The 15,421-nt window shown below is 35.6% G+C and overlaps 1 protein-coding gene across 1 annotated transcript in view; it reads right to left on the bottom strand.

The window, feature by feature from the left end:
* The window catches only part of SPON1 (spondin 1), a 193,549-nt gene that overhangs the window by 116,038 nt on the left and 62,090 nt on the right, over positions 1-15,421 (bottom strand). Inside the window, exons 4-6 of the mRNA XM_009816395.2 lie at positions 14,987-15,060; positions 14,202-14,324; positions 9,005-9,153 (exon numbers count right to left, since the gene is read on the bottom strand). Of these exons, the coding sequence (XP_009814697.1) occupies positions 9,005-9,153; positions 14,202-14,324; positions 14,987-15,060 (346 nt within the window). The remainder of the gene's footprint in view (positions 1-9,004; positions 9,154-14,201; positions 14,325-14,986; positions 15,061-15,421) is intronic.

Raw genomic sequence — 15,421 nt, 5'->3', positions numbered from 1 at the left:
TACGCATTAGATATTGATGCAGTGAAACACAGAGCCTTCCACATTGCAAGTTATGTCAATTAAATCAGTTAAAGATTCTTAGATAAATACTGTTAGATGATATTCTAGCATTTAATACTTCTATAGTAAAAGAAATGAAAGTTGTCTGTACTTTCCTGAGTCTGTCTCCCTCCATCAATGAGCATATATGAAAAGGACAGAGCAAAAGAGAGGGAGGGAGAAAAAGCACAGCAGAATTGGACATGTGCACGAATTCTACCCAATCTTTTGTGGAAAAAAGAAAAACAAACCAGGTAATATCCAAACTGGCAGTTGACAAATAATTTACTGACAGCTTTTATATCTTAGGTGTCTACTGTGGGTATTTCTTTGCCTATATAACTCAAACGAAATATTTTTATTAGACTAATGACACAGTAAATTTTTAAACCTTAATTTTAGGGGGTGATTATTAAAGTGAATTTATATGAGATGTAGAAAAATTGCATTTCCATTTGCAAAATGAAAGGAAGAAGCTTCTGTAGTACATTTCTAAGAAGGTCTGTGTGTAGGATTCAAACTCCTATACTTAAAAAGAAATCATGCATTTTCAATTTGCCATCAACACAAGGTGCTTCGAGAATATTACAGCACATATTCTTGTCATATAGTTTAAAAAACCAAGAGATTTCATTTATTTGCACTATTGCTGCTTTTTTAAGCCAAGGAGAAATGAAGAGATAGCAACAGACCTTGGTTGCAAATTGTTTTTAAGAACTTCTGGATGCCTTTCTTAATCTAAAGATTGGGGCAATGCATGCATCTTGTGTTTTAAGAGAACAGAATGTTATTATTCATGGCTGTATATTAGTCAATGACAACTTAGGCCCTTGATAAAATGCCTCGAGGAAAAGCTGCTCAAGCAGATTTTAGATAGTGGATATATCTCTTGTTACATATGTATGGCTAGCTACAGACTTATGATGTAGTTTACATGGATAAGAAAATTCTCATCAACTGCCTTCTCATACGTCTAAACATTAAACTATATATATTATATGGCCATCTATGTCTTTGTATATTCTACACATTTTTATACACACATGTATTCCCCTTTGTATATATTGCTTTAAAACTAGTGATGACAAAGACCTGTTTATTCCTTTGTTTCTATTTTAAAAGTACAAAAGTCACATAACGAAGTTTTCAGCAGAATGCACTACATGCAGTTATGGAAAACTGCTTTTAGAGGCCCATTCTCAGCTGTAAGGGGAATGCAAGTAAAAAATCATACATATAACAAACTAAGTTCTGAAAATTGTTGTGAGAAACTGAAGCTGTGAGGATGGAATAACAGTGACGATTCAGCTGAGTATTTGAACTGACCTAATTGTTTGGGAAGAACACTAAAAACCAATGCTGCATTTTGATGTTTTGGAGTATGAATGCTGGGAACAAGAAAAAAAACACTGAAAAGAGTCCGTACATATTAATCACTATTGTATTAAGTTCATATGTGACTAGATATATTTACAAAATTTTAGCTAGAATATACATGGCTTATGTTAGTGTCTTCAACCTCCTGCACAGCCCCAAAGCACAGCTTCTTTCTCTTAGCAACTTGAACATAAATAATAAAGCATCATTCTGTAGACCCCAACCTCCATGACTACGAAGCCAAATTAAGGTTATGTTCATATTACGTTTATTATAAATAAAAAATGAACAAAGTTATAACTTCTTCCTCCGTAGGCAGCAACACTGACTGTTCATTTCCCCTCTCTTCATTCCCCTTACCCTTATAATATTAAGAATCCTCTCTCAAACTGAAAAAAGTAGGTACAGTTAATAGATTAATAAGCATATTTGAAATGAAAAGTTGCAGTTCTGATTTATGTGTGCTGAAAATGATAGTCTTCAAGAAATCATCCATCCTCTTCCACTTTCACTCCACTGTCAACTAATATAGGAATTTATATCCAAATAGGAGCAATAAATCCCATCTCATATCATGCAATTTAAAATGTCATAAGGCACAAATGCACTCACATTTACTTAATCCTTGCTTGGTTTACAGGCACATCTATCTGTCAGATATTCAATAACCAATCCCCAAACCTGCAACTAGTACCAATAATTTATCTGGTTTGTGTATCAAAACAACTTTATGAACTATGTAGTCTAAGTGTATTTTCAGTCTAAAATAAAAAAAAAAAAAATGCTTAATAAACTCTTTCTCCTTTCCATATTTCAATGGAATTTAAAAACAAAGGCTATTTTAGAGTTCTGTTTTCTATGTTGATATTTACTCTTAAATAAGATATTTTTGAAGTATTGAATTTATTAAAAGTATTCAAAAAGTTAGTTACAAAAGAAGGAGACAGGCAAAAACCACTGCATCCTCAACATCTAAATTAGGATTACCAGCTGATAGAGAATATAGCACAGATAATAATTTTAAGATGCATTCCATTTCTGTAAACAAAATAATTTATCCAGCCACTTAGCTCTTTTTTTTTTTCTTTCCCAAGACTGACTAGTATTGTATGAAACAAAATATGATAACAGGAATAAACTGACTTGTCCAAATAAGATGTATTACAATATAGGTAAGGTATACGGTATTCAAGTACCTCATAGACCACTCAAGGTACAGTGCTGGCCTCTTTTCACTCATAAAGAAGAAAATAAGCATTTGAGGTACTCAGTGTTTATCCTGGCAAAGCATCGACTTACATGTTGTGATACAGGTTACCATCTCATATTAATATCCAAATTATTATTTGAAAACACCTTTTCCATAGAATATTTTTAGTTATCAATACACCTACTTTTGAGCCCAATATTTTAAATCATTTGCTACAATATTGTCACCAAATACCGGTGAACGTCAATGCAGGTAACAAATATTCCAGTCTACTCTTGATTGCCTCCTTTCCAATAATTTCTGTATAGCTTTTTTCCAACAAAATGTTCTTTGAATAGCAGAATATGGCCGATGATATAAGTAATGGTATTTATTTGAAGGTATCACTGACTGAAGCAGAATATAATGAATGAGTTGAGCTATGTTTAAAGGAGAGAGCTGATCATCAGAGAATCCAGTAACATCTTTTTAAAAGGAATCCACAGAGTTTGTAACCAGAACTTAATGACAGTAACAGACATTTTCATCTGAGCCTGATCTTAACTCTTGAATGTGTTTCAAGTCACAGTGTATATTACAGTTCCTAAATTCATTCATATGTTATTTTATGTCAAAGTTTGACTGGTTAACTTTAAAGAAACATACAATCTGCAAGCATGTCTTTCTTTCCTAAGCTAAAGACTAGTCAACAGTATTAACTTTCCCCCACCTAAAAATAAGTAGTCCTGCTTCCGGTTTTGAGTGAAGTAAACTACAACACATTAGAGTCCTTTCAAATTCAGACTGAAAAAGCAACCTAAATAAACAAAGTTAAAAGCTGAACTAAAGACTGATGAATAACCTCCCTATTCAGTGTCTTGGGCCAGTTGATTCATTACATATTAATACATATGTCACAATATCTGAATACGTCTATTCATTGTACATTAAATACAATAAATAGATTTTGAAATCAGTATCTGTGATCTAGATATTTAACTGAGAGCTGTCTTAGAAAATGACACAGGCCAAGTAACATTCATATCTTTGCATCCATATTAGTTTTTGAAATATATATGATATTTGTACACAGTATTTTTCTGAGTGTTCTGCTGGAATTTAGGTGGAAATAAGCATTTGATATAATCACAGTAACACAGTTCTGAACTGAGGTTCCTAAACAAACAAAAAACCCTAAAAAGCTAATAGCAGAATGATGAACTTGACATTGTGGTTTTTTTCCCTTAGTTTTTGTTTAAGTTGAAAATTTATCTGAATAATTAAGCATTTGCAAGTCAAATGAGCTCGCAGGTCTCTTCAGATTCAGCTGTTATATCATGCTGTTCCTTTGAACAATATTTACAACGCAACAAGAGAGAAAACAGGGGAAGATCCTGTGGTTCCTGACAAATGCTGCTAATGAGAGTTCAGGCATTTCTTTAGCAATTGCAGCACCTCCTTAATAGGCAGCTGAATGCCATTGGCTATGCAACCACTGCATTTTAATCACAGGTTAAGCCACTGCAGATGAAAGTATTCAGAGAGAAGTAAACTCTTCCCTAATTTAATTTTTAGTGGTTCTCCGACCCTTAAAAAACAGACTTTGCTAAAGTCAACAGGCGTTTAGGCAATGTATCCCAGGGGAGGCGGAGCCTAAGCATCTGCTATACACGCCTGTCAAACAATTTGACATTATTGGTGTTAGCTCTTCTGCAGTTTATGTTATTCAACATTCTGCTTGTGTTGCTGTAAGACAGTTCCGGAGTGCCTTAGAGTCACTCCTCAAATGCATCTGGTGTGCACCTTGTTAGGATTTAGAGCTGTCATTCCAAAACAGAGCAGTTGCAATTAATAAATCCAGATCAGACCGACTTCTCTGACCAAAGTCTGGTATTAGGAGTGACGAACTTCTGCTATCAGGTGGAGTTTGTCCCTCAGTATTAGCAGCGCAAGAAGAATCAATGCATGTGAAATGTCCATGTTTTAAAAATACTACAGTGTTAGACTGAAAGAAAATAATTTGAAAGTCATTTCATTGCATCTTTCCACTGGATGAATCTGCTACAGGATTGTAATAATTTTGTGACAGCAGAACAGTACGATAAAATCTAACTGCAGGAAATGAAAAGGCCAGACATTTTAAAAGACTTTAAAATTGGCAAATAATGTCTAGCAATCCAATCATATTGTCTTGAACAGATGACATTTCCTAGTGACTTTTATGTCTGTATACTGGAGAGCTAAAATTATTGCATACTGTCCAAATGAATGCATCTACCAGAAGCAGAAGCAACGGTTTCCCTCTTCTAGCATTGCTTTACTGCAATCCAGGCAGTTATCAAAGAGGCAGAGAAAATCTTTATAAGCTTTGATGGGCCTCTCAACTATTATAGACATGAAAAAAGGTTAGGAATTTTTGTTGGTCCCATTTCTGCAAGATTTAGCATCAGAATTCACTGAGGAAAGACTAGTCTTTGAGTTAAACCCAATTTTTTTTTCTTGAAGGGTCTGTCTTCTGCAAAAAGAATTCTACCTTGTTTGAAGGTTTTTTATTCAAAGAGAACCTGATTATTGGATTTTACTGAAAAGTTGTATTTCTTCCTGTTTTATATTAGAAATGGAGGGTCTGTGATAATTGGAAGAAAATAAGCAGCAAGGCAAATTAAGGAAAATGTAAGGGAAACTAACTGATAAAACCTTTACTTGTTGTTTGGTTATGCAATTTGTTTCATATCAATAACTGAGTAATTATTCACAGGGCAAAACTTCAAAGACTCCCATACAAGTTAGAAGTGTGAAACCTCTGCAATTCATTAAGCAAGATGAGAGCTCGCAACCTGGAGTTTTAAAAATCAAGCTGCCTTATTTATTATCAAATAGTAACTGCTGTTAAAAGCACAGAAAAAAAAAAATTATAAAGATTTTTTTTTCCCCAATATCATCTCTACTTGTCTATTACCAGGACAATCAGCAGTCCTCAGCTGACAAGGTATGAGGGAAGATAAGAGATTGTCAGTAACTTCTGAGAAAAAGGGTTAAGAAAGAAGGCCTTAGCCAACAATTTCCCGCAGCTTCTCCCAATGGCAGGTGGAGAGAAGCCTGGCTCACCTTATAACAGCCATGGACTCCTGGGAATGCTGAGAAGGGTACCAGTGTCCCTGATATTGACAGAATATCGCTTCTTACAATTATTTGTCTTTTAGAAGGGAAATGTTGGACTGGAGGCCACTTTAACTGGGGGGAAATTCCACCTTTCTGAGCAGACTGGAGATCGGTTCGTGGACAGAGCACAGGCCAGGTGTTCAACAAAGGGATGGAGAAGTGCTTTTGATGCCACGTTTGCATGGCATAGCTACATGCAGTGTGCCCAAGTCAACATGAGGTTATTTTGTATGAAAACAATGTCCTAACAGGAGTCTGTTCAGTGCTGACAATTTCCAAAAGCACTTTCTAATTTTAAGTAGATGAAGAAATGTTCTGCAATGCATCATAGACCCCAGTATATTGACAAAGGATTTTTGAAACAGCAATAGCACACACCTGTCATCTTCTCTATGGCATGACTGCACCAGTCATGTTAAATTGCAAAGGCAGTTTCTTGCAAGGGAAACACCCGTCCATCACAGAACAAAACTACAGTTGCTTAACAGTTTCTAGATCACGAGTGCAAAAATTCTCTGTCTGATTTTCACCAATCTTTAACAGCAGAAAGGACCTTCATTCTTCCATGACAATAAGGCACCTGGCCTAGCTCTGCACATAATACAAGTGGATTAAAGATGTACCACAAATCCAAACGAGCAATGGTAACCAGAATGTTTCACTAAGATTCACAACTCTACTAACATAGTGAATTTCCAGTAATTTCACTAGCAGCAAGGTACAGAATATTACTTACCCTGGTTTTAAAAAATTTGGTGGCAAAATGACCTAGTATTTATCCTAAAATAATTAGGCAAAACCAAATGAGTTCTCTTAAGGTGTGATACATTCAAATCAAAGAGGAATGACTATGTCTCTATTTTGATCTTGTTTCATCTGCCTAGGATATGACATTTAGCATTACGCTTTATTCTTTTTGATTCATGTTTTAACCATCTTGTTTGTTCGTTTAAACAGAGCAATCACAATATGGATTCAGAATTCCCCTTGCAAATTTTGTATTTGTCTCTGTCCAGGCAGTTTATCAAATAACAGGTTCTGGACAAATCAGAATTTCCAAAAAAAACCCGAAAGAGTGAATATATTTCAGAGATGCATAAGGCCAGTGAACATTCTTTTGCTCACATAATTCCTTTTCCATCCTGTTTGTTCATTTATAACCCCTGAAGTATAACACATGAATTATCATATTGTACACATCAACCACTTCACAGATTGTTTTAGTAAAACTCTTATGTGCTGTGGCTTTCCTCCAGGCTGCCAGGAAAAGTTTAACAAAAAGGCTGATTAGTTCCTTTAAGTTCTCCCAGATAAACAAACTACAAAGCAAGTTTACAGTACCCAGGACCGTCCATGCAAAAATATCACACGGGCTCTTTACAGTAACAACACAAATCAGAGGATTCGGAGATGCTCAGTCAAGAAGAAAAGCTGATGATGATTCAGCAGTCTGTCAAATGGGGAGCAGAAAAATTCACGCTTGAGAATCTTTAGTTAATGAAACATAATTTTTAGGACACTCCTTAACAAAGCTCTGTTTAAAGAAAGTCTTTTTTCTTTGTTTCGTACATGGATGGTAAATTTTAGTAATAATTCATAAAAATCATTAGATAGATTTTTTTTTTAATTAATAAAACCTTACATAATATAATGACACAGATGCTGGTTGCATAAATATGTGTTTATGTATTCACCTAAGAAACTGCCCGCAAAGCACAGTAGACACACAGCAGATTTCCAAACCCAAGTCTGGCCTTGTAAGAAGTGCATTACCCACTGTGGTGATGCTGCAGGTGAGGGCTGCAGCCCCAGCCCTGCACTGCTGCACAGAGGTCTGGGTCCAGGCACCAGAATTAAGCACAAAAATTGTCTTTCTTGTGTTTTCAAAAGCAGCTTGGGAGGGCGATTTTAATAAATTGCATCCTCCCACCACCCCACAACAGAAGGCTGGGAGGACAACAGATAGGGGAAATAAAGGTAGAATAAGAAAGGGAAAAGGGGGAAATGGGTCCTGAGGTAGATTGGGGAGTGTGGGGAAGGAAACAATGCTATCAAATTTTAACAGAGGCAGGGATACTGCAAGGGAGAAAGTGCAATTAAAAAAAGAAAAGCCTGAATGACATGTCAGCAAATTTGCACTGGTCATTACTGGCTCTGCTGTCTTGGTTGTAGAACTTTATCTCAGCATCTGTCAAAAATACTAGTGCAGCTTAAACACATGATAAAAAGAAACAAAAAGTCAAATAAACTTGATAAAAATGTTATGGTGTTTGTTGATATGCTGCATTGTTCTAGGTAATATCCAGTTATAACACTAGTTCATTGCTTGGATTAGACAGGATCAGGGGAATTACTGCAGGTTTGATGCAATCAGACAGGCCTGATGTTGAAATGAACTGCAACTTTCATTAATTTCATGTGCAATTTCAGCAGCCCCTGAAATTGTAGCCATTAGCTATTTTATGTACTCTAAAAGTCACAATCACCTCTGATTTGAATCCAGTGTATAAATACATCTCCTTTTTGCAAATACATTGTATATTTTATTTGGTTACTTGATGTAACAAAATGAAAATCATCTATAAACTATTTCAAAGCTTGATTTCTGTTCAGCTGAATCAATCCCCTGTAAGATGATACACTGTAAACGCTCTTTTGCCCTTAAATCATAATCCTAATTCATCAAATTTTATTAATGCAGTTGTGTAAAGCTTTCCTGCTTAGCAACAAAAATGACCTCACTGTCCTGTAAGAGCATTTCTAACCTGAATGAATCTGCAGAAAACTGCAAATGAGGTGCTTACCAGAAAAAAAAAAAAAAACCTACAATATACTTTAAACTAAGAATCACCACTTCAAAAAGGAATAAGGCATACTGTTTGCTGTCTTGATGGTATTCCTTTAGCAAACTAGGTGTCTTCATGATTAAGCCTGGAAAGATGAATTTTACTTTTCTACCTCTGATTTATGCCTTGTATGTAATTTTCTAAATTCAGAATACTGCAACTTTCTAAGTTCATGAGATTTTCTAAGTTCAGAATACTGCAACTTACTTGTCCCTTCACAGACAAAAACTTTTGCCAGAGTAAGAATGAATCTAGAAAGACAGGCAGATCTCCCAATCCGCTTAACTGAAAATTAGCCAGCAAAATGACATTCACAGACATTGACAATGATAAATCATTCACAGGTCAAGGTAGGATGTATTTTTTAAAGCATGCACTAAATTACACCTACTTGTTGCCGAATTTCTTCTTCCATCTTTACTGGGGACCCCAACTCTGCGACTTGTTTGACACCTTCACTAGCATATCCTCCATACTCCCAAAGGATGTAGTTCTTTGAGTGAGAACTACCAATGATTGCAGACCAGTGGTTGGTGCGTCCTTTGGGGGGGGGGGAGGGGGGAAAAAAAAAAAAAATCAACCACCAAGACAGCCTCAAAGCATAATTCCTAATTTTTATATTAAAGTGAAAGGTCTGAAGTGCCCAGTCTTCACCAGTACCAAGCTTTTGCATGTGATGCACGCTGCCAGTTCTCACTACATCAATACACCATATCTTTAGAGGAGTAAGAACAACCCAGTGAACTACAGAAATATAGCATAAAGTCTCAGTAATTACACAGTAACAACACAGGCAGAAATGGTGAGAAAGATTGCATTCCGGCTAATCAAGCAGCCCCCCCAAACAGATAGGCTTAGTATATTTTTTTTTTCGCCAAAGACTTCACTTCTTCAGGAAGTTTAAGAATCCTTTAATTTTAGGTTTCCATGTAAAATATTTTTGAGGATGAAACCTGCAAGGGAAGACTTCAGTGGTCACTCAAAGATTTAATAGCAAGTTATTTTCTTACTGAGAAATACTGGTTTCTAACGGTCCACTAGATTTATGTTTGAGTAGTGACAGCAGATTAGCAGCAAAAGGTAGATATAAGGGTGATTACACTATCATTAAATGTTATAGATTTTCATTTATAGTTTTGTGCCCAAACATTATCAGGCACAGAGCTATAAAGGGCTTACAGCCAGAAACCTGCCCCAGCAGCTTCCTGCTGAAACAGAGGCGAAACATTTACTTTCTATGGGCAAATGGTGTTCAGCACTTCTTCCAGGAAACTTTTGAAATACTGGTAAAGAACTACTCTTACTGGCACTGACATAGCTGGTTTTTCTGCTTCTGCATACTTAAATTATACATGTACCATGCCTCCTTCCCCCACCCTCACCCCAGTAGGGGTTCCCTTTAATTTAGGAAAGGAGAGAAGTAGTGAATTTTGGTGCTTCTATATCCACTGAGTTTGCTTGCTCAAATATCTCATAGTATAAGAGTTGTAGAGCTAGGCAAAAGGATTCCTGTTCTTGTTTCTTGTCTTGTTGAACAGAAAAATAAAAAAATTTAAAAGTTTAAAGAGAAAATGTTAGAGAAGTCTGGTGGAACTGAAAAGAGAATTGAGCAGAAGTAAGGAGTCACAGAAGTCCCACAGTACTGGAAATAAAAATGAATTCACTTAAGTGTCAAATAACACTCTGCAAAGATATGGGCTTAAAGGAAAAGGATGAGAAAATGAACTGCTCACATAAGCAGACAGTCTGGTAACAGTGCAAAGACTGTGGGAGATGAGGGAGACAGAATGATAGAATGAGACAATATTTAACATTTTACTTTGCAATGCAAAAGGAGGAGGGTAGCAGTAAAAACAGCTGAAAACTAGAATAAATGAATGAAAAATTAATTATTAAAATAAACAAAAGGAATGCAAATTTAAGATGTGAAAGGTGCAACAACAAAATTGAAAAAGACAGTGTAGAGAATTGAGTAGATAAAGTCACATGCAGGAACCTAATTGCAGGAGAATAAAAAATAGATTAGAAATAAAAAATGAACTCCAATGGTAGAGGAAAAAACTAGAAAAGTGTAGCAAGCAAAATAGATAGATGAGGGAGATGGCCTGGCAACACAGCAAACAAAGACTCCGTAGTGCTACCTTGGACCAAAACACACCTACTGAGCTCTGAATTATAGTAGGCTTGATGTTTTCACAGAGTCCATTAAAGCTAATGTAATTGAGCCCCAAATGGAGAAAACCCAAAAATTAAACCTCCCCCCTCCCAGGTAACAGCTGAAGAGACTACAGTGTCAGAAGATGGTTTCTTGATTTAAGATCTAGTAATTGTTCCTTAAATATACACTGGCACCTTGTCAAACCACAGAGAGATACTGTCATTCAACTCCAGTGATGGGACCACCAGTTTTGCCTGTCCTTTCTTCCTAGCACACAGGTCTAACTATCTCACAAGTCATAGACAACAGCTTTCCCTGAAACACAGTAAGTGACACTTACTGAAACTTACTGAAAGAGAAGGTTCCACTTAGTCCCTACAAAAGAAAAACGTGTCACTACAGAAAGGAACCAGAGTGCCTCTAATCTTTAGTAAAATGGATAATTAATTGTTCTACGTGCTGTAAAACTTCTCACACTCTCTACCCTAAACAGATGAAGGATATCTGATGTCTTTGCAACCAGAGCCCAACCTCTTCCACTAAACACTTCTCCCTAAAGAAACTGGCTCCGCGGAGAAAGCAGCTGGCCCACCTACTTGCCCAAATGAGCTGTTCGAAGTACACTACATCTACCCTAAACCTTTCACAAAATCTGTACAATGTTTGCGAATGTTTCACTTCTCACCTTGAACCTCCCATTTTTGATGAGAATGAAGAGACAACTTCATTTAAGAAACAATAGTTTCTTAAACCTTTTGCTCTAAACAAAGAAACTTCTCTACGTGAAACAATCTGAGCAGTACAAGGCCAGAGCTATTTTGCATAACCAGCCCATTGTCACTATCCAATTCCTAAGACAGAATACTGACAGCTTTCCAATGGTGTTATTTCACTTCCTTTTTGTATTAGTAGTTTCTCAATTTACATGCTTATATGTGTATTTTTGCACATGTGTGCACATGATGTGTGTCATCACAACATGAGAATGTATCCTCTGACATATTTCATAGATGTGCCGTATCAAATCATGATGGAGAGCGTATATATTTCTGTTATCATATACAGGTGACACCCAGCGAGAATAAATGCTTTTAAGCCACAAGCCGTATGTAAATACAAATCTTTCTGACAGGCAAAACGTGATAGGAGATTTAATAGTTCCTCTTGAGCCAGATTTAATAACAAATTAAATACTCAGCTTCCACTCGTCCTATTATCAGGAGTTGTGATAACTTGCAAAAAATTACCTGAAAAGCATGCTCCCTTCTTTTAAGCCTTAGTTTGCAAATCAGTTTAATTTTTTTTTTTAGTCTGTCTGAGATCCACGAAAGCAAAATTATTTTAAGAGTTTGGTTTTTTAACCCTTTCTACAGCTGTGGTACACCTCTCTCCATTCATTCTATGGTTGGCACACTCAGAACAAGATCGTGTTGCAGTGGTTTCATTGTAAGAAATGCTTTGTAGAGCAGGCACATCTGATAACTCCCAAACAGACAATACACTTTGAAATTTAATGGAATGGAGGTATTTTAATTGCACTGTTATAATAAGTGTAAAATTATCTCTAATCCATGGAATCTGTGAAAAACTCAAAATAGTTTTCCAGAATTAAAAGTCTTGCACTGTACCTTCCAGAAGAAATTTTCTGTGATAGCAAAAGAAAATAATTTATTTGGCAAAAGCAGTTCTTTGGAGAAAAGCTAAGCAACAGAGTACATATTATTTAGGGATTTTTAAACCAAGTCAGAAGATAAGTGAAAGAAAAGACACAAAATACAAGTTTTATGATCTGCTTTCTATTTCAGCCATAGTGATGGTATGAGAGTAGAGCAGAATTTTTTAAGTGATGGGTTGGCAAATAATTAGTGATTTACCACAGTCCATCATGATTAGCATTTTATTTTAGTGTAATTACTGCACAAGTTCAACATTTTAAAGAATAAGGTTGACGACTAGTTTTCATTTTTAACACTACATCTGGATGAGATTGTTTCTCAACTTTCAGAAATTTCAGTGTAAAATCTTATCAGCTGTTATTACTGGGCTTAATTCTGCTAACATTATATGCTTATTTTTTCACTTTTCCAGTTTTTTTAAGTAAAACATTAATGTAATTTACCACTTTGTAACTGGGGAGAGATAGCAGTCTACAGAGTCCACTATTGAGGCAAACTATTGCAAGTTGCTTACTTTCGGTTATGCACCCATACTCTTAATGTGTTCACTAACTTGGATCTGAAAGAAAAGGCCATTTATCTCCAATATTACATCTTCAAGTCACACTGATGTCATAGGTTTCAATCATTTCATCAAGCCCTTATTTCTAACCACTAGCTGAATCCATACAAATAATACATATAAAGTGTGACACTCTGCAGATATATAAATCATACAACAGCCAAAAGAGCATTCCTGCAATTACTGGTTTTGGCTTATTTTATCGCTCCTGTATTATGCTGACAAATAATAATTGAACAATGCTACATTCAACTTAAAATGTATGAGTGGCTCAACATAAGCAATATTTCTTAGACTGTTAAAATGGTGAGCTGATTGACACACAAACCATATTTGAGTTATATGATGATATTTGACACTGTGACTATAATAACGAAAAAAAACATCGACATTTAAAGTCTGTATAATCAACATCAGCCACAGACAACATAACAAAGTTTAAAGGTGAGTAAATGTGATTCATGTTCTCAAATCATTTCCTAGCCTTTATTGCCATAGACTGTGCAGTCAGTAATGAAAGAACAAATGCATAATACATGTTTTTGTAACTTTAGCTTTTTACAGTTACTTGGGTTATTGCAACAAGAATACTGATTCTGTAGTTCAGAAACTTTAAAAGCCCAGACAGGCAAAGCTTAGAACATGTATTTTATCAGTCTATTCAACAAACAAAGACAAAGAAGACAGAAAATTCTAAGGTCTATATAACTAATGTCCTTGGGCAGCACGATTCAGGGCTCATGAAAACTAAGTGGAATCTTTCAAAAGACTTTGAAGGAAATCATACTGCCTAGATTGGCATGATTGTAAACTCAAAATTCTAGTGTGTTGCCCATCCTTTGTGGCCCTTCTCTTAAAATTTCATTTCCTAACTGTACATTCTAAACCAGTCTAACTTTATTTAAAAAAAAAAAGAAAGTAGGAAAAAGTAACCTTTCTCACCACAAAGAAATCTTGAAAATGTGATCTCATACACACCTCAGTTCAAAATGTCAGGTAAAACAATAGAATTCATTTGTTACGTACAGCACTCACAGAAAGATCCATGTATTTTTCAACACTGAACGTCAGCAGTATTGCACACATGTCATAATTCACACTGCTGAGCTGTAAATAAGTAACGCTTCATACAACAAGTTCCAACCCTCTTCACAGTCCCTATATGGTACAACAGTAAAAGAATGATACTCACGCGGAAAATCTTTGGGATGTGTTTTTTCTGACCAGTTTCCATAAAAAGTTAGCCTGTATTTGGCAGTTCCACAGGCACAACAATCTAAAATTGGTTTGTCGGTCACACCTTCTGAGGCTGAGTCTGAAAAAGCAACAAAGTACCCATTAATAATGGTTACAACCCAAAATCAACAGATGACAGCAAAGTTGCCATAATAAATACTCCAGTAAATAAATCTGAGTTAAGCCCATATTATTTTGTTTATTTTTAAGTTGGGCTACACTAGACTAAACTAGAACCCTGAAATACCTGGATCATATTTATAAGCTTTTAAATAAGAAGGCAGCACTATTTCAATCGTCTTCAGATTCAAAATGAGTTTCTTTCTGGTTCTTATCTGATTTGGACAAAGCTTCAGTTGATCTCAAAACACAATAGGCTTGAAATCTGTGGACAGCCAAAGCATATATAAATTCCCCAGTGGGATGCAATAACCAACTGCAATGCTTAAGTTTAGGAAAGGGTGAAATAGTCCAGGATTCAATAAACTAGGTGCCTTGGAGACAAATGAGTTTCACACAAAGACCAGGTAAAAAGGTGCAAGTGTCACATCTAGGGGAAGGCAAGGAAGATTGTATGAGGAACAGTATATATGATAAGGAAGAACATAATTGAATAGGAGATCCCAAATTTAACCTGGATGAAACTGTTCAAGGCCTCAAAATTTTAGTTTGATATAATGAGTTAAGAGAAATAAGTAGAACACGACAAGGAGGTCAGAAAGATGTTTTACTTTACCTTACCTTGTTCACAAATTTTTTTGGTGAGAGAACCCTCATCTTGAAAATAAATTATGCGCTTCTGCACAATACTGGCTCTATAAAGAAAAAAGGTTTTAAATATATTTATTCCTTAAAGGAAGAAGAAAATGCACGATAAAGTAGCAAAAGGACAGAACTGGACTGCTAAGACCTAGGCATATTTGCCTTTTCTGACAATACATATACACAATACAGGACTACAGATAGGATATTTTTATTTTTACTTGCATTTGAATTTCATTACATTTTACAGAAGCTTGGAATATTGTTACCTTTAGAGAAGTGATCATAGTCATATGGTGAGGATCTGTGCACTCGAAGTGTATGACGGTCAACTGAATATTCAATATTTCAATCAAATCTTATATTAAAATACCGAAATTATATTCGATTTCAGAAAAATAGCACAGCTAAAGC

Source organism: Gavia stellata, chromosome 17 (assembly GCF_030936135.1).
Source record: "Gavia stellata isolate bGavSte3 chromosome 17, bGavSte3.hap2, whole genome shotgun sequence".
Classification (NCBI taxonomy): domain Eukaryota; kingdom Metazoa; phylum Chordata; class Aves; order Gaviiformes; family Gaviidae; genus Gavia; species Gavia stellata.
The sequence above is the reverse complement of the archived record's forward strand: the minus strand, read 5'-3'. Positions and strand labels throughout refer to the sequence as shown.